The 19287-nt window shown below is 43.8% G+C and overlaps 1 protein-coding gene across 3 annotated transcripts in view; it reads right to left on the bottom strand.

Annotated features, from left to right (window-relative positions):
* TMEM161B (transmembrane protein 161B) overlaps positions 1–880 on the bottom strand; it is a 41985-nt gene extending 41105 nt beyond the window's left edge. For all 3 annotated transcript variants that reach the window (XM_052776938.1, XM_052776939.1, XM_052776940.1), the window contains exon 1: positions 719–880. In XM_052776938.1, coding sequence (XP_052632898.1) covers positions 719–721 — 3 coding nt within the window. In that variant the 5' untranslated portion in view covers positions 722–880. The remainder of the gene's footprint in view (positions 1–718) is intronic.
* Between the last annotated feature and the right edge of the window lie 18407 nt (positions 881–19287).

Here is a 19287-nt window from a genome sequence, read left to right as displayed (position 1 = left end):
GTTCATTTACTGCGCATTATACCGAGTGCAGTAAGTTGTGTCTGTGCTAAAACACCCGTCAATAAAAGTAATCTGAGGCAGGATTTTTCATAAACCCAACGTATTTGCGCGTATTCGCCATAGCATATACTACGGCTGCGACGTAACCCAGGGCACTGAAAATGAACTAGCAGCAATGAAAACCAAAGCGTTCAGCAAAGGTTTGTAGGCACATTCAAGACCACAGCTAATTAAATGATCTATTTACAGGGGCTGTACAGGAGATGCGAACAGGCAGTTCTATATTCCTATAAAAATACATTTTAAAGCTGGCAAGGGCCATTGCAGTGCAGCGGCTCGCTCTCCTTCTCGGTGGAAAACCAGTGAAGAAGGAAATAACCACTGGGAAGTAAAACCGCTTCTCGGCGCACAGTCGCGGGGAGGAAGCAGACGGCAAGCCGTTTTCTTAATGAGTACTAATAACGGGGAGGAAGGGTCTCCGCCCCCCTCACCCCCCGCTCCAGCCGTCCCCAAACCCACGAACTGTTGCTGCAGCCACGGCGGGCCCGGGGACGGCAGGACCTCAACCCCGAGCCACGGGACATCAGCGGAGCGGAACACGGCGAGTCCCCGCCGCCGGGCTCAGCACCCCACACAGACCCCGACCACCGCCACCGCCGCCCCGTCCCACCTCCTGAACCCCACACAGCCCCCCCCGCCCCGGGCTACCCCCGCTCACCATGATGCTCGAACCGGCCCCACCCGCCTCCACCGCTTCAGCCGCCCGGCCCGGCCCCGCTCCCAGCACATAAATCCGCCGGCCGGCCGACCGACCGACCGACCGACCGACCGTCCGCCGCTCCCGCCAGGCCCCGCCGCGCCGGCTCCCGCCCGGCGCACGCCTCGCCGCGGAGGTCACGCTAGGCCCCCTCCGCCGACAGCCCGAAGCCCGCCTGTGTTGCCCACACAACTGCCTGAGCGGAGAAGGGAGCGGGGTCGGCTGCGCGCCGAGGCCGCGCTTTGGCAGCCAAACTCCCCCGCCTGCCGTTCCGGGCCCCCTCCGCCGCCCCCCGCGGGCGGAAGGAAAAGCGGCGGCGGCGGGGGAAGCGGCCACCGGGACACGCTTTTTGCGCGAGCCCTGTCAGGCACGGCGCGGGCAGCCGGTTCCGGGCAGGGCAGTGGCGCGACCCCGGCCACGTGACACGGGAGGTCTTTCCTCACCACCCGAGAGCCGGCTTCCCTACTCCACCCCGCGGAAGGGCGGCGGAATCGGTGTCCACCGGGAGAGAAGCCGCGGGGTTGGGGGGTTGGGTCATTAATTTCCCCTGTGAAAGGAGGGGAGGGGGCGGGGAGGGTGTACGGCGGGGCACCCCGCGCATGCGCCGTGGCCGTTTCCCCCACCGTCCCCTTCTGCGGGGCGGGCGGCGCTGAGGCGCATGCGCAGAGCGCGTGGATGAAGGCGGCGGGGCGGGCCCCGCCCCCGCTCTCCCTCGGCCATGGCGGTGCCGCTCCGGGGGAGACCGGCGGTAAACGCTGATCCCCGAGGGGTGCGAGGGTGTAACGAGGCCTGCCGAAAAGCCCCCCCACACACACACACCCCCCACCCCGGAGGGACGCGGGGGCGTTTCTTGAGGAGAATAGGGCCCACCGCCGCCTCAGGGGCCCGCCGATGGGCTGGCGGAGGCGGGGAAGGGCGCGGAGCCGTTTGACCTGAGGAGAATGCACCGCCTGCCCGCCTGCCCGCAACCCTCCAAGGCAAAAACGATATGGTCCCGTTGAGCTTTGGTCCGTTTCCCGCGTTATTTCCTGTCATAACGGGAGCCAACCCCGCCTGCCCCAAAAGAGCGGTGGCACGTTGGCCCATTTGTAACTGAAATAACGGCTTTCTTGTAAATCCTGCTGCTTTAAATGGACTGCCGCGGTCTGTCGTGCGTGAACTGGGAACTGAAGCGCAAGCATTCTGCTTGAATGGATAAATAGTATTTTTATAGAAAATATTTACCTACGTCTGTTGGTATTTTAACAAGCTTTACCTGCTTTTCCAAGAATCCCAAGAGGGGGATTGACAGTGAATCTAAATCTGGCTCCACACACAAATACTTAGGAAAAGATAATTCAGTAACATCTTAACAACTGTCATGGAGACTTACAAACTCTGACATTCTGACATTTTTAATTGTTCCTTTGAAATACATGGTGGCTAAAAGAAAAGCCCGACAAAACTCGCTCAACATCACAATAATAAAACAATAGAGCAAACAGACAGCAAAGGAAATCCTCTCAGATACCAGAGATTATAGTACCAGGGACAAAGACGAGACAGTTTTGACGTGTTCAAAGCATTTCACTTTAGTCAACAAGTCTTGGGCCTCCCAATTTAGCAGTGCTAATTTGGTGACGTTTGTGGCAAATGTGGCATGGTAGAGAAGAGCACTGTCAAGGAAATAAGAAAATCTAAAGGCATGGCTGTTTACACCGTTAATCATGTGTGAAAACTGGGAAGTTCTTAAAAAAGCAAAGTTACAACTGAAAAGCATTTGTCCTGTCCTAGTATAGGAATGGTAAGAGATCAGATGCACTTGGACAGCGACCGATTTGAGAGACATTTAACACTTCTGAATGTAAAAGTCTCAAAAGTGTGTGTCTTCTAAAGGAAACTTGTAGCTTGCCTGTGGAGCTATTTGGCATGAGATTTCATCGCTGATAAGGATTTGGTAGCATTTTAAGAAAAATAAGCAAATTGACAACAAGCAGAGCTATTTCATTAATTGAAACAACAATTATGCATTGGTTGGCTTGAACTCTATAACAAGCATGTGTTTAGAGCCCTAGTATTTTAGTTGTAGTGTTGCTGAAGGGGTGTTTAACAAAAACAATCAATATTCACACACAAACGAGGCCAAAGTCGTCGTAATCACTATGCAAAAATGGATTGTTTGAAAGGTTTTATATGGGCTGAGTAGGACCTTTGCCGCGAGCAAGCTGAAGAAGATTGTCCCATGCATTATTAAGTGCCGCTGATACAAACACCGTCTCACCTGTGCTGATGCTCTCCTAGACCCACTCATCTCGCACAGCGGGCAAGTTTTAAGAAGCCCATTAGAGCAGACATGGCCTTGCTGCCCGTGCTGCCTGGATGCAAGGCTGGATTAAGCGGAACACGTATGCCTCATTCTTCAGGAAACGGGCGAGGCTCCCTCAAAATACCTAGCCATTTCTAGGCTGTCAAATGTGGTCTTGGCAGCCTCTCCGTTCTCTTTATTCCACATCGCTAAACTCTCTTTTCATCCAGGTTACCGTTTTGTCCCCCACACCGAGGATTATTTAACCTCCACGGAAAAAATTGATTTTTTTGCGTAACATGCAACATGTTATATGGCAACTAGTGTAACTTAAACTCTACTTTAGGTCTAAGCAGACGTAAGCTTGCCAGTTTTGCTGAATGTATGCTGAGATCACATCATTAGGGGTTCAGAAAAATTTTCCGCCTGTAGGCAGGAGCAGGACTCGCCACGCTGACAAGCTCTGAGAACGTTTTCATTACAATCTCTATGGGCTCCTTCCTTAAGGTTGGTATTAAAGCCGGTCACTGTCCCACCGTCTTTATGAAGAGCATTTCCACTGTTGTGGTTTGAGATGAGCTGTTTCATGAGTGGTTTAAGTGCTTGTGACCATTGCGAGGCTGTGCCACGTGTCTCATTCTACTGCCGTGGCCACACGGGTAATGACTTCCAACAAAGAGAGTGAGAGAGACAACATCATCTTAATCAGATTTAGTGAGAAAATATCTAAACAGGGTCCTCAGGCTTTGAAGTTCCTCATGATGTCACAGTTAATGTGTTGTCAAGGATCGTCCTCACTTTTGTATGCAGCAGACCTTTACATCGTTGGGGCTGTAAAGGAAGCTTAACAGGGCTGTGACACAATTGTTTCTGATCTCCAGCACGACTACGTTATGAAATAACTTTGCACTCTCTGATAGGGCAGCAGTCTTGCTTCAGACAAAGGCAAACGGAGAGGAGGAAGACTTCTGTCAAGGAGATTCTCTTTTTTCAAGTGAAGTGCTAAGGAGATCTAATCTCATCGTTATCTTTGGAACAGTACTTTGCTGTCAGGAGTTGGGGGTTTTCAGTGACTTCCAGCTGATGCTTATCATTTGAAAGTGATAAAATGTTATAAATGTTTTTGAAGATGCATTTTATCTCACAGCTTCCCACACAGCAAAAAGCCCAAGAAATCCTTCTGTGGAAAATGAGCCTGGAAGTAGTTGAAACACTTACAGACACTTGAGAAGTCTGCAATGTAATGCTAAAGCAAGGCAACCAAGCTGCTGAAACAACATTTAAAAGAGAATATTTATTTTATTATAATACCATCTACAGTCCCTAGATGACAGGATGGTAAGCAGAAGGTAAGTTTAGATCAACAAAGGCCAAGTTACCTGATTAAAAAAAAAAAAAAAACAATGCAGTTACTTAGCAACATTTTAGAGCAAGTTGCAGGAAAGAATAAGAGCTCCACTTCCTACAATATGCTGGGATTTGAGTTGTCTAGCATAAGCCAAAACATAAAACATACTAGAAATTTCCCGTGTTCTTCTGAATCAAGCATGGAGACATATTTAAGGAACCTCTTCTTCCAACTGCACCATTGTTATGCCACAAGGGTGAACAAGAGCTGCTTAAAGAAATGAATGTTCCTGTCTGTTTTCCTAGATTTGTGGAAGTTCTGCCTCTCATTGGATCTATAAGAAAAATTAAAGAGCATCTTTGCTTGCTCTGAAGAATTTGTTCCACATAGTGAAGCAGAGCCAACTGTAAGACTTCTGAAAGTTGATATGAAATGTAACACCGGGTTTATCACAGTATATCCATAAATCTTATGGTTCACATTTGGATGGCCTAAATACCTCCTGAGTCTCTCTGGCTAATTATGAAGAGGTTTAACTGTCTCTGGCAGTCATTCAGAGATCTGAATCTGATACTGGAACAGTCTACCCCCTACTTACCCACCCAAACTTGGGTGCAGTTTTGGCCACCTGAAAATTTTCCCTTATTTTCCCTGGTCCTGTCAAGGTCCTGAATGCAACAATAGGTGTTACTCTCCCTTGCCAGTACCGTAGCATGGGGATCGCTCATGGATTTGGCATTAGAGTTTACCCACCGGATAAGGGAAGTTGCAATTTTTTGTGAGCAGGAATCTCAGATAAAGCCAAAGCTGACCTTTATGTTAAGTTCTTTTAAAATCACTGGGTTTCTCTGCAGGTGAACAAATCCCTGTAAATATGTGAAAATTTACAGTCCTATATCAGTATGAAGTTATTTATGAAGGGAACAACAAGAACACATGTCATTGCACTGTGTTCTCTTTACTCTTAACTATCCATTTCTGGCGATACTTTCCGTTTTTGTAAGGTGAAGACTATTAAGAGACTCACTTAAAGCCTAAATTGACACAAGAAGATATTGAAGAAAAATGGTGGCAAAACCATCAAAATGTGTTCCAGAGAGGGCTCGTTAGTTTCTTTTTTGGAAGACAGCGTGTCAGACTGGAAAGTTTCCATTTAGATGAATAATTCTGAATCTTCTGAGTAAAATAAGAATATTTCCCATTTTAAAATAAAACAGAGGCATTTAGCATACAAAATGGAAGGGGGGTTACTTGGTCATTCTTTTGATTTAGGTAGGTGGCTGCTCAGCTTATTTAAACTAGTTCTGTGAATAGTGGGGCTAATGAAGCTTGGTTTCCTGTGAACTTCTATCTCATGATTGATAGATTAGAAATGCAAGTTTCTGCTTTAAGAGTGTGGGGGCTTGGGGCATTTACGATGTCTCTGGCCTACACACAGGAAGTGGAGTTATAATTGAGAATTTTACTTTACAAATCTGTTTGATACAGGCCAGTGGGTTCCAAACTGAATGAAAAATCACTTACCAGCATACAAGCAGACAGATTCACACATCCATATGGGTTTATGTATAGCCACGCTGCAGGACCATATATGCCTTATTTCCTTAGGAAATCAGACCAAAAAGAAAACACCTGTGTTTGTGCCAGCAGTGTGTTCATTTCACCTGTTTTACCGTGCTGTAAGACAGGAAGTGATGACTACAAAGGCAGTGGGTTCATTTGTGTGTATGTGAGCATGTGTGTACTAAGTCACCTCACAGGACCTAGGTCTGGCCTGAGTTTTCTAGATATTAATCCCCACCCCCAACATCTCTTATCATACTTTGAAATTATGACCAAATTATTTTAACTGTGTATGAAAAGACATCTTTTTATATATTGGTTCCCACAGCTATGCCATGCACACACACATTTCACACATATATATATATTTATATGCATAGAAAACTTGTGTTACCTAAAACACATGCTCTTCCAAATGGGAACACAACAGACAACAGACTAATCAAACTGTAGGCTCCGAATTTGCCACTTAAAACAAGGTGCTCCTCATTCTATCTACTGTGTGTCACTTCTGAAGTGGTTACCGTTCTGTTCAATTAAGCTAACTTGAAATGTACTTTCTGCTGGTGAACACACATTTCCTTTTTTTCCTGAAAAATCAATTTACTGAGCAGCAAGTGCCTTCTTGCTGAGCAGTGCAGTAGAGCTAGAAAGGCATGTGGTGTGTTGTGACTTCACTTAACCACTACATGTTAAAAGAATTTAAAATGCCTCTGACAGTAGTATTTCCTTTTAAAAAGCACTGAGTGGTTTTGATGTTTTCTTCTTTGTACTGTACCTTAAGGCTTCATCTGCATTGTTTTAATAGACACTAAAGTGTTTGAAAGATAAAGTCATAACAGCAGCAACCAGAACGTAATTATATCAGCTATGGGCCAGTACATGCTGCAGTTTCCCAGAGTAGCATTCATGTGCAAAAAATCTTATCACGGGTGAGCGGACTACAAATTGGTAGCGATCCAGATGTGTATTGCAAAAAAAGGTGAAGTTCTTTGGTATTTTGGTATTGGAGCTAGCAGCAGATGATGAACAGCGCACTCCAATCTGCAGTGCACGTGGGGAAAAGAGCTTGTGCTGGCTTGCAGGAACTGGACCACGGAGGGTCTTGCAGGTCAGAAAGAGAATTTTAAAATCAATCCTCTGCTTCACGGGGAAGCAGTGTAATGAACAAAGCAACTCTGGTATGTTTGGAGGCTTGGGAGCAAGGTAACAACCTGAGAAGACCATTCTTCAAACGCTCGGCGAAAGTGCCATAGACCTCTACTCAGTGTCTCAGTTCCTTGGGCATGCAGAAAGGTATTCCAAGCACTTGCAAAGTATTGTTACGAGCCTTCAGGTGATTCTGTTTGTAAAATTAAAAAAAAAAAAAGGGAAATGAAAACTTGGCACCCCAAGGTGCCATTCCTTCAATGAATCAGATTAAATAAGCAGTGTTTGTAAGGCCCAGGACAAGGAGTCCTCCACCCCCTATTGATACTCCGAGCACATGCCTCTGCATTCCGCACAAGAGTGATGATTTGTAGAGCTCTAAACCGTGACAGGGGCCCCAGGATGAATGACCACGAGTGGGTGGGGATCAGGCAGTGACTTGTTCTTGTTCTAGTCCCATGCTGTCAAAGGGGAGACGAGGGTCAGGAGACAGGTTTTCCCCTGTCCCAGTCCCTCTGCTAGAAGAGGAGATCAAGGTCAGTGATGAATTTTCTACTTCCCCATGCTGCCTGGGAAGGAGACAGGGCTGGCTCAGTCAGCTGTGTACAGAGGGCTGCATGCACGGAAAACCAAGCAGCCTTCGTTTTTATTTGTTGCTCTGGCTACCTTTCTGACAACACCCAAGCAAATCATGTGTGCGATCCGCTCTTCAGAAAAAAAACCAAAAGGCCAGCAGCAGGAAACCCGTCATGCGGTGGGCCCTAAAGAAGTTGGCTGTCGTCGTAGCTGAAAGCACCGCTGCCATCTAATGAGTGAGAGTTAATAAAATGAAGTGGTAAACCAACATGTGAGTTATTAAGATCTTTCCTCACTAATGGGAGTTATCCGGTGTCCCATAGATGCTCATTATGTGTTGTTTATACCCAATAGTGAAGTCTTGCATTGCTTCAGTAGCATTAGCTGGAAATGACGCTCTGTGATCACAGAATAAAAGCTCTCAAGGAGTTTTGTTGCCTGTACTTATTTATCTCTGTGTTTTTTCTCTCTCTCCTCCCTCTCCCCCTATCAGAGTGTTATTTATAGGAGCAATTCTTCACTCAGTTTAAAATAAAGGAAACCTTGAAAACATCTCGATACAGGCTGATCATGAAGAAATAGGGATGTTAGCTAGTAGGCCAAATTAATCCCCAATGTAAATCCATTTATTTCAGCACAGCCACACTAAGGATGAATCTGGGTCAAAAATGTCTAAAATAGATGTAGTCAAGATGTAAGGCTCAAATTAAAAAGTGAAACAGAACAACACATCTGTTGAGTTCTTTCAGCTGTGCCCTCATGTGCCTTACTATGATTCCAACATAGCCCTGAGGTAAAAACCTGAAGAACTCTGCCATCCTTCTGTAACATGCAGTGTCACAGAGGCAGAGTTAGCATTAGTTCTGGGGTATGCAAAGGAGAGATCAATGAGTTTTATAAACTGGCTTCAGCTAAATGATGCTGAAACAGTCAGTGTTTTGGTGTTAACTGGGAATACACAGTTCTGAATGCCAGGACCCTTGAGTTTTGGCACATGTTTGAAAAAGCTGAATGTTTTCAATCATGCCCTTTTAGTTCTCTGAGATTAAAAGGGAATAATAAAATAAAAATTGAAAAAAATTTACAAAAAATAAAAACAGTTCTGCTGGCAAACTCTCTGCTGTAGAGGTACCTACTCTAAAATGATTCTCCAACAGCCTGCAATACTATGGAGCACAGGAGAACTCAAACATACTGGAAGTAAGCATGTTTTTTTATTCTTAAACATTTAAGCCTGTTTTCCTGAGGAATTAAACTGTTTGTAATCGCTCTGTGTTTGTGTGTGAGTGCGTGCATGATAGTTTCATAGTCTTTTCCCCTGGATACTTCAGAGCTTGTTGTCCAGTTCCTTCCAAACGTGCCTGAAGGATGCCAAGTTCTTCCAAGTCTCCTGAAAATGTGAAGCCAGTGTCAAGAGGAAACCCTAATTATTGTCGCTGCAGTGTGAACTTACCCCTTATTAAAATCTACATGGAAGAGCAAGCTAAACACAGGCAAAGCATCAGCTGGCCCTCATATCTTATTCAGACATTAGCAAATCCAAGCAGAAGACACAAATACAAAGGAGAGCAGGCATCATTAGCTCTGCTGCTAATGTGATATTTGTACTCAGGCAAATTTGAGTCTGTCATTTAATAGCACCCTGGAAAAGAAAGTTGCCTGTTTTAAAGTCTTTTTTAGAATTTATGCACTGTCTTATATGCAATAATCTGTGAAGTGTTCTTCACAAATGTTCCAAGGCGGGTCTGCACCTGGCCTTGCAGATACTCCAAAGTACAGAGAGAGAGAGAGAGAGAGAAATACTATATATGTGTGTGTGTGTGTATATATGTATGTATGTATGAAAAGCCCTGAAACATATATATATCTATCTCTATGTGTGTGTTTACGTACACGTGTGTGTCTATATACTATATGTTTATATTCACAGAAAGCTAGACAAAATGCTGTCGCCACATTCTTGGTTAAAATTTTGAGAGTAGGTGTCTCAGTTGCGGACTTCGCACTTAGACTCCAGTGGAGAGTGCTGATCTGAATCTTTGAAAAGTGAGGCACTTAGGTGACCAAAAAATTGATTTATCAAAATGAGTTTATGTACCTCTTGTGCAAATACTGGTCTTCAGGCAGAAGGACTGCATCAGGCAAGTGCTTCCCTTCCCTCCCCTCCCCTTCCACCTCCTCTGTTCCAGGTAAGTAGAGGAGTGGACCTCTATGTAAGGTGGGACAGATGAGTCCAGCATGCCTATGACATGAGAGCACTTGCAAAAGAAAGTGTGTTTTCTCAATTACAGCCCAAAGACTAGGACCATCTGTGTCAAATGAGAAATGAGTTAAGTCTGAGACTTAGAATCATTAAACTGCTGGTGGCAAAAGTGCCCCAAGAAAAATTATTTTTGCTTCACGTGTCTTGATTTCCTGGCATGTAAATGCTTCTATGTCCTCCGTTGATGTAAGACGGTTGGAAAACAATAGTTTAATGGCAATTCTCTAACCAAAACTGCATATGGCAGCTTAGCAGTGAAGGATTCTGATATGTTTTTATTGCAGAAAGGCTTTGCTGACTATGAGGGGAAAAAGAAGAGCTAAGAAATGCTTAAGTAGCCCTTTGCCTTTCAAAGTGCTTCTCTATTCACTGCAACCAGGTGAGGCTTTTTCCCCCTTTGTAAGTGTTTTATAAATATTTCAAAGCATTTTGGTTTGGTTGTCTATGGGAAAAAAAAAAGAAACCCACATGAAAAAAAACCCCACAAGAACGAAGTTCTCTGCAAAAATGTTTGAACTCAGCCTGGCCACTGAACAAGGAAGCATTCATAATGGGATATTAGTTCAGAAGTGCTTTGCAAATAGTAGCATTGGTTATATGCAAGTGCGAACAAGCCCAAAAGACAAACAAAAAGTATTTGTCATGAAAGTAAACAAACATAATTGTGAATACATTTGCATTTGCACATGCTGAATACCATCTACCCATATAAATTCTTAAGGATTGTAGAGGACACAAGGAATGTGAGCCCCACCCCCAGTAACCCTCTAGTAGCAGACAGAATTATGTCAATATTAAATTAAGAGAAAATTTGATGGCACTATCTCTTCCCTTTTCAAATCTCTGTTCACATCACACAAGCAGTATTTTGAGTCCAGTAGACCCATCCTCCATCTCAGACTCCTGCATGTAGCATCTTTAGGAGCGTAAGTGTTGTGGAGACATTTACGCCAAGATCTTTTGGGTGTGGGAGAATTTTTTTAGCTTAAAAAGGATGTGAACAGTATCAGCTCTCTTGGTAAGTAATGCCATATTTAGAAACCATATTGTAAAAGACGGGAGGGAATCAGAGCATTTTGCCTTTAGACACGATGGGAAACATGTAGCTGAGACATTCTCTCACACCACTTTTAGTACTATTTTCTTCTTTCTGTCCCTGTCTCAGGAGTGTTTTTGATCTTTGCCATATCTGCATGAATGCTTATGAAACACTTATTTGTTATGCATCACTTGGAAAAAAATGATGGAAGGTTTTTTTTAGTAACAGCACTTTCCTGATGCTTCCCTTGTGCTGAAAAATTACAATAGCTTTAGACCTCGCTCTTCCATGTGTCTTTCATTCAAATGTCCTGAAAAAGAGACTTAATAGCTGAGTACTAATTATTGGTACAAATCAAACAGTAGTCCTGGGAATTTGGTCATAATCTCTTTCTTCTTCTGTCATACTCAATCATCATTTTAGTATAATTTTTAAAAAATAATTTTCTGTAAGAAAATGGATACAAACAGAGCAAACAGCTGCCTGAATGGTAGACAACATAGAAGTGAAGATGACATGCTGCCCTTTTGATGTGTCTATTCAATATTTACTGTCAACTTCGACTAACATTTATATAATATGAATATTTTAAAACAAACTCATTACTACACCCAAGTACTTACTTGAGTAAATACGTTACAACCAGCTCCACCCTCCCATGTTCCTTTAAATACTAACTAGTTTTCTGTGCAATGAGAGAGCAGAAAATCAGGAAATAGTGGAAAATGAAATTGATTTGATATCTTTGATTTGGCACATTGCACCTTCACAGCAAGTATTGTTCCTCTTTGTTTGCCAGCAGAGTATCTTGGGTATTGCCTTAATGGTCAGAGCTGGCATTTTAAAAATTATATCATCATTTTCCAGTTTTTGTAGGAACTTTGGCTAAGGCATGTTGGTGTACAAATAGGGTAAATTCAAGAGTCCAGAGAACCTGTCCTAGAACAGTGCGGTAATTATATGAATGTGTAGGTGTCACAGCTGTGCTTTCAAACCAAGGTTGGTACCCAGAATAAAGATGGAATTATAAATGCTGAACATTACAGCAGGTACCTAAAACGACCTTATGTTCTGACATCTCTTTTTTCCCTCTTATCTTGTACAGGGCTGAATTTTTTGTTACTAGCTGAGAGATGGTGTCGTGTACATGGGCTTTTAGGGAGTCATTGGCACCAAGATTTACATCCCCTCCTGCATGCCTATCCACACCCGCTCTGCTGGGAGGTTCCTCACCTCTTTGCTAGCCCGGGTCATTCTGTCTTCTCCCTGCTGTCTTGCAACCTGCATCTTGCTGAGCTTTTCTTGTGTGTACCCTGGTATATATCCATCTCTGCACTTGACCCACAAGGAAAACTGAGTTTGGTACAGTTTCTGTCTATGGCAGCTGACTTCTTAGATTTAGCTTTAGGACTAACGTTTCATTCTGGGCACTGTCAGTTCAACAGCCTGTGTTGACCAAAACTGTGACTCTTAGCGTGGAATATGCTATTGTTACCTAGAAATTGTGTGGTTAGTATGTATCACTGAGCCATTTCAATATTAGATCATATTCATGTATTCATTATTAGCTTTTTTTGAGGTACATTGCTTTTTTTATTCACCTACCTGGTTTGTTTGTTCAGCCTGTACTGAATGGACATCCTGACTCATAAAACATAATGGCTGTGATAACTCATGGAGTATAAGAACACAGTAACACATAGTAAGTATTTGCTACAAACTCACCTACACAGGGTGGCTCTAAGGAGTGTGAGCAAAGGCTGAGCTGTATTAAAATAGATCAGTTAACAATAGATACTTAAATAACCTTTTCAAGGACAGTCACTGATCAGGAGCAGGCTTCTGAAGTATTTTTGTGTGTTTATAATGGGCATGAACCTCTGTCATAATTTCTCCCTCAGTGAAGAAGAAGTATTTGGCCCTTACTGTGGGACAAGTCAGAAATCCTTAGCTGACATTATAAGAAAAGCAGGGAGAGTTTAGTGTCTCTGGTCAGGAAGAAGGCAGGAGGCTAGCTCAATCTGGAATGAGTTTACCAAGCCCACCAAGAGGCTTGTAGAAATGAGTGTAAGGTAGTTTTTAGTCTTTCTAAGAGGGGAGGAATTTATCCAATGTGCAATCTAGTTGACTAGTCCTGGAAAGCTGTTAGCCAAACAGCTCTCAGGTTACCTTGGGAAGGGTTGCCTTTGTATGTGGTCAAATGGATTGAGGAGGTTGCTGCTGGCTGGGAAGTCCCTTGCTGTAAAGATTATTTATTTGCATATGCAGTGTTATTTCCTCAGTTTGGACACAGTTAAAACCTTTGTGTCATGTTCTTTATGACTGCTAACTGTGGAGCTACTGCTCCATTGTCTCCCTCAGAATTACTCAGGATATGTGGCTCACTCCATATTTTTTAAGTTTCACAAGTTAGTGTATCATTTTGGTAATGTGTACCTCCCCCCAACTCTTCAAAGATCATTGGTTGCAAATAAAAGAAATGCTTTAAAAAGCAGGAGGGAGAATGACATTAGAATAGAATATGACTTGTGGAAAATTTAAAGTAATTACCTTTTTAAACAATTTTTACTGTTATTTTCACCAGGTTCTAGTTAGTTTATAAGAAGGTTACTGCAAAGTCAAGTAACCTTTGATTCAAATCTGATGTCCTCACCTGTGAAGAACAGAGAAAACAGCACATATTTATCGAGATACAGATGTATAATTACTGGAAGTTAAATAATAGCAGAGTCCTCATTCTGTCCTCAAAATGTGTAGCAAAATCAGAGCTCAGATCAACCTAGGAAACTTTATTTGTAATGTTAACTGCAGTAAGAGAGTTTGTATGGTCTTCTGTGTAAAAGAGGTATCTCTGGGGGTTCTCTGCTGCAAAGAAGAAAAATTAAAAAAAAAAAAAAGGAAGAAATAAACCCGAAACCTCTAAAGTAAAGGGAATTTCGGAGTGGAACAGGTTTTTTCTTTTTGAGACCCCTGCAAGAGGATGGAGATGTAGCTGCAGCACCTGGAGGAAACAGAGCATCTCCCCCGAGCCCTCCGGGCTCCAGCAGTGCCCGTGGCAAGCCAAGCAGCCCAGCTGCTAGCCCAAGGCCGGGGGCGGGGGGGCGAGCACGACCCGAAAGCCGGACTCCAGGTGTATTAATTTGCAGGATTCGGTCCTGGTCTGGATGGGCAGAGCTTGCTTTCCTCCTGCAGCGTGTGTGAGTCACAGCGGTGCCTGAAGACTAGTGCAGGGGGGAAGGGTCGGAGGGTCTTGGGGAGGGAATGGGCATGGGGCCGCCCCTGGGACCCCCCCGCAGGCACGGCTCGGGGAGCCCAAAAAAGGATTATTGAACCTGGGACAGAGCAGAAAGCAGATGACAAAAAAACATTTCACGGCAATAATCCTGTGCACGGATTGCATCAGCAGGATACCAGGGTCCCTCAGGCGCCGGGACCCCCCCCTGCTCGGGGGTGCTTGAAGGAGAGGTGAAGAATTCAGGAGGGTGTAGGTGCTTTGCCAAAGCAAACGGTTGCCCGAAAGATGTCAGCCAGGATTAAACTGTCTGAGGACGGTGCTGTCCCCGTAGCGGAAGAAAGTGGATATTGTGAGCAAATCGACTGTCACACACGATTTGGCAAATTCTGATTTGCTTTTAGGAAAATGTCTGTTAATCCTATTAGGGGAAGGGAGGGGGAGAGGGACGAGGGGGCGCGGACCGGGAGTGTGTCTGCAGCCGCTGTGAAAATCCGGGATTTTGGGGTTGGTTTTACTCGTCGCACCTTTTGGCGCTGCCCCCCGCCCCAAACCCTGTGAACGGGGGGCGGCAGGAGTGGGGAGGCGCGGAGGGAAGGGGAAAGGGAAATCTGGTGTTTCCTTCCTCAAACTTTGCAGGGGACGTTTGATTTCCCCGTTTCCCCTCCGGGGGTCGGCTTGGAGCCCTGTCTCCGGCCCGGGCTGCCGGCGCCTGTATCCCGGCATCCCCGCATCCCCGCATCGCCGCATCCCCGCGTCCCGGCATCCCCGCATCCCCGCATCCCCCCGCCCGATGCCGGTCTGCGGGCAGGCGGGAGGGATGCGGCGCGGCTCCCGCTGCCTGGGGGGGCTTTCCAGCACCAAATATTGCCTGCTACGGATTTTCAGCCCCCGGGCGGTGCTGCTGGGGCTGCAGGTCGCTACTTTCCCCTGTCCGTGAGGGTTGGTAACCTCCTGCTGCAAAGGCTAATTTTTCCTTGTTTTGCATTTATATTATTGTATGCGTTATATTTATAGTATATGCACGTGTTCTGTACGTTGATTCGGATCCACTGGAGTAGCCTTTGGTTTTTTACAGTCCCTCTGGCGCCCTTAATCGTTTTCAGGCAACGTTTTGCTCACGTTTGGGGCTTTCTGGAAAGGCAGCTAGGACAACACCCCAAGTTTGGGGGCAGGCAGAGAGGGGATTTCAGTAGGGGTGTCTCCTTAGGGTTTTCCCGAGAACCGGGAGGAAGAGGTGAGTGGGTGGGCGAGGGACACCCCAAACCCGGTTCCCCTTTGGGGTCGTCGGCGGGGCAGAGCCTGGGGGGGGACCGGGGGAAGGCGCCCGCCTTTCACCCGGGCTTCCCTGCTGCGCCCCTGGAAATGGACGGGGGCTTTGGAAGAGTCCTGAGGAAATGTCCTTGAGGAAAGAGGCGGCCCGCCCTTTGCATGTAATCACTGGCTGCCCGTCTTCCTCCTACGTATTCAAATATTACGTTAATTATCGCCACTGCAGACTTTCATTTAAGTTCAGAGGGCATATAAATATATATATATATTTTATTTCACCCACCTACCACGAAAGACTTGACTATAGTTGGTACACCCCCAAACTGATGCATGTCCCTGTATTTTTTTTTTTTTTACTGTTGGTTTGTTTTGTTTAGCAAAAGGCTGGTTTTGAACCGGAGGGACATTACAGTTGTCTTGTCAGTTAGTGTGATTTGAAAGTGAGCCTGCGCAGCGCTTTAGCCTGCCCTGAGCAATCAGGCTTTAGACTCACGAGGCTTTGATTGTAGGAGTTGCCTTATTTGCATTGATGAGGATGAACCAGCTGCTGGAGCATACAGAACTGCACCTGACACAATCACCGAGTTCAGGATTAGCACAGGGAATCAGGAATCCACTGCGCTATATGGCAATCTCAGCCCTACATTAGAGTCACTCATGCAAAATGACCCAAATTTGCAATGAGCACAATTAGCAATCCAAAGATGCATGTTAATTTAGGGGCTGACATTTTCTTGCGTTTTACTTATTAAACATAACGATTATGTGCAGCTTAGTATGCAAGGCTGAGAAAGATGAGCTTTTTACTCCCCCCGTGAGCACCCCAAAGCATCCTAACTACAGTCCCTGATATTTAGGACGGGCAAGAAGTTTTGTATTCCGTAACCCAAAGGGTGGTTTTGGTTTTTTTTTCCCCCTCTTTTGTTCATTGTTTACACGAATAAAATAGAAGGAGCTTGGGGTTTCTTACATTTTTTTCTTTTCTTTTTCGTTAAGCCATCGCTTCCAACTTAGGGGACAAAATGTTGCCTGTTATATTCCCCGCCCCCCGGAATTGTTCAAAGCGTACCCACACCTAAATCACCCACCATTCCCCTCCGTGGAAGAAGGGTGTTTCACCAAAGTTAAACTGCTTGAGTGAGAATCTGGCAAAGTAGTTTCCCTCTGCACGCCCCGACACGCAAGGATCTTAAATTTACAACAGAAATCAAAATCTGAGATCTATTTTCCCATGGCTTTCGTGTATCTAGACAGTGAAATTCTCACCTATGCGTTGGGAAAAAAAAATTGCAAAAAAAAAAAAATTGAATAAGTGATAATTCGGAGCAAAAGCATGCAGTTCAAAAGCTAAAGCTCCCATTGGAGAACAGAAAATTTAATGAGCTTTTAATGGAATGCAATGCTCAGAGTAGTAAATTATTTGTTAGTTGACGATGCAATCAGCATGCTGATTAAGGTTGCTTGGTTTTTTACTAAACATTAACTGAATGAAAACGGTTAGTCCTGGTTGTTCTGCTTGGGGGGCTTTCGTGAAGCAAATGGACTTTCAGAACAGAGATTGTCAATAAAGGTGAGTGCACTCCAGGTGTCATTTGAATATGGTGATAAAATACTTCTGATAAATATTTAAAAGCGTTTTAAATCCACAATGTTCGCCTAGTGTATTGTGAACTCTGTTTAAAGAAACAGTGGGCCTAGAAAGGCCTTCCATCAATCCCTGTGTCTCTCTTGGACGATGGATATTGTATTTTATTCGGTAATTTTTTAGCATTACCTTCAAAATGCACGTTTGGACATAAATGTAGGCAAGTTACAGAATTTGGAGACTCAATCTGCAAGAGGAAATAAAAACTACTTAAAGGAGAAATTACTGTTCCCGGCTAGGTTAGAAGTGTAATTAAAGCTCTTCTAAATCCACCCGCAATATTTATGCACTTAAAATGAGGTAATTTTTTAATATCGGATACTGTTTTTTCATTAAGGGAAACCCCTTCATTTTTACTGTGGAACGAGATTTCTTTTTACTTTAGTGGACTCGAAGAAAAGCAACAAAACAAAACTCCAGTGGCATTAACACCACAATAGGGAGGGTGGTTATTGTTCTTTTATGTATGTTGACTGTAAATATTTAGCCTATTGAATCCTCAGACAAGCCTTGTAGGGCACAGATCAATCCACGTATTGACTGAATATGCGCCTGTTTTAAGACAATGTTTATCGTTTGGGTCGCCTGTCTGCTTTGGTCTTACAGATTTACGAGAGACAGAAAGGCGAATTAAAAAAAAGAAAAAAAAAGGAAAGAAAAAAAAGAATTACAGGCTAGAGGCTTTGCTTTTTATGTTAACGACGACAAAGTTCCTCTTCTATAAATCCCAATTAGTTAAATCATCGCGTTATTCACTCACAATGATCAGATACCTTTAAAATCCGATAAATAACTATCTATGTGTTTTAACTATTCCTGTTTATGACCCAAGAGGTTAAAAGCCTTTGACTGGCATTTGACTTCTGACCTCATATAAATGTTATCTTATCAGTTCCTGCTTGTTAACTTGTATTGAGTGCTTGTCCCTGATGGCTTTTAGATAAAGGGGTTTTTATTATATTTCCTATTGAAACTGAACCATTTGCTTTGTTCTTCGTCTGTAGTCTCAGCCCACATAGTAACCTTGTAACCTACCAATTTTTGCTGAATAGGCTAAAATCCAAACTATTTACAGTTTGTATGAAGCCTTATTTTTGTGTAAACTCGCTGGATTGAATCTAATGTTTTGTAATGTAGATTGGTCTTTTTTATAAAGCTTCTGCTCCAACGGTGAACGTTCTCTTTATTTTATTGCCATCATTTTTAATAATTGTAGATTTCGGCCAAGAGCAGAGGAGTTAATACGATCATACAAACATATATTTTTTACCCGAATTTGAGAAGCATCCCTAAAGAAAGCCTAAGGATGTTTTAAATATTCAGATATATTTTTCACGTTGTAGTTTCTCATCTGCTAAAACGATGTAGTTGTTGCATACGCTTACTCTAATTCTGCCTTTCATATTGAAGGGATCCCTTTTATCTTACGTATTCGCCTGTACCTTACAGTTCTCACGCACCCAAACTTGTCGATATTAGTATGACGACTAACATGTGCAGGAGGCGTTGCTCCAGACAAACCTATATGGTATTCTGCTGTATTTATACGACCTTAACTGTGTTTAATCCGTTGTATTACTGTTTGCACATGCGTTCGGAGAACGCGACTGTAGTTCCTCAGGCTAATGTGCTAAAGAACATTTTTCATTAATTTTCCTATAGAAATTGGACCATAATCATAGGGAAAGAATGCAAAGGCAGCCATCTTGTGGGTGTCATATTGCACTTTTTCTCCTTGGTTCTTTTCCACCCAGTCTTTCTTTTTACTGTCTTATTGCCTTTCACCCTAATTAGCCTCGAAGATAGCACTTGATATGCAAAAAGATATTTTCATCATTCCATATACTATAGAAAGTTGCATTGCCCTTTGGCACTTCAGGCAATCGCTGCCTCGTGGTTACAAGGAAACTACGTCTGCCTTTATATTTACTCATACATATGAATGAAACTTAATTTTTGCATTCTATGGCTCTTTGTGGAAATGTATTTACAGAAAGCAAATATGTAAGCAAAATATTATTCTTCCGAACGAGATTAATTTGTCTGCAAACTAACGTGCAGGTATACCATTCAGGAATGATAAAATAGGAAATCTCCTGGACGCTCCCTCTCCCAAATTAACTTCGTTCTCGCTAATATTGGTGATATTTATTGAAAGA

Source organism: Harpia harpyja, chromosome Z (genome assembly GCF_026419915.1).
Source record: "Harpia harpyja isolate bHarHar1 chromosome Z, bHarHar1 primary haplotype, whole genome shotgun sequence".
NCBI lineage: Eukaryota > Metazoa > Chordata > Aves > Accipitriformes > Accipitridae > Harpia > Harpia harpyja.
This window is presented reverse-complemented; position numbering and strand designations above follow the sequence as displayed.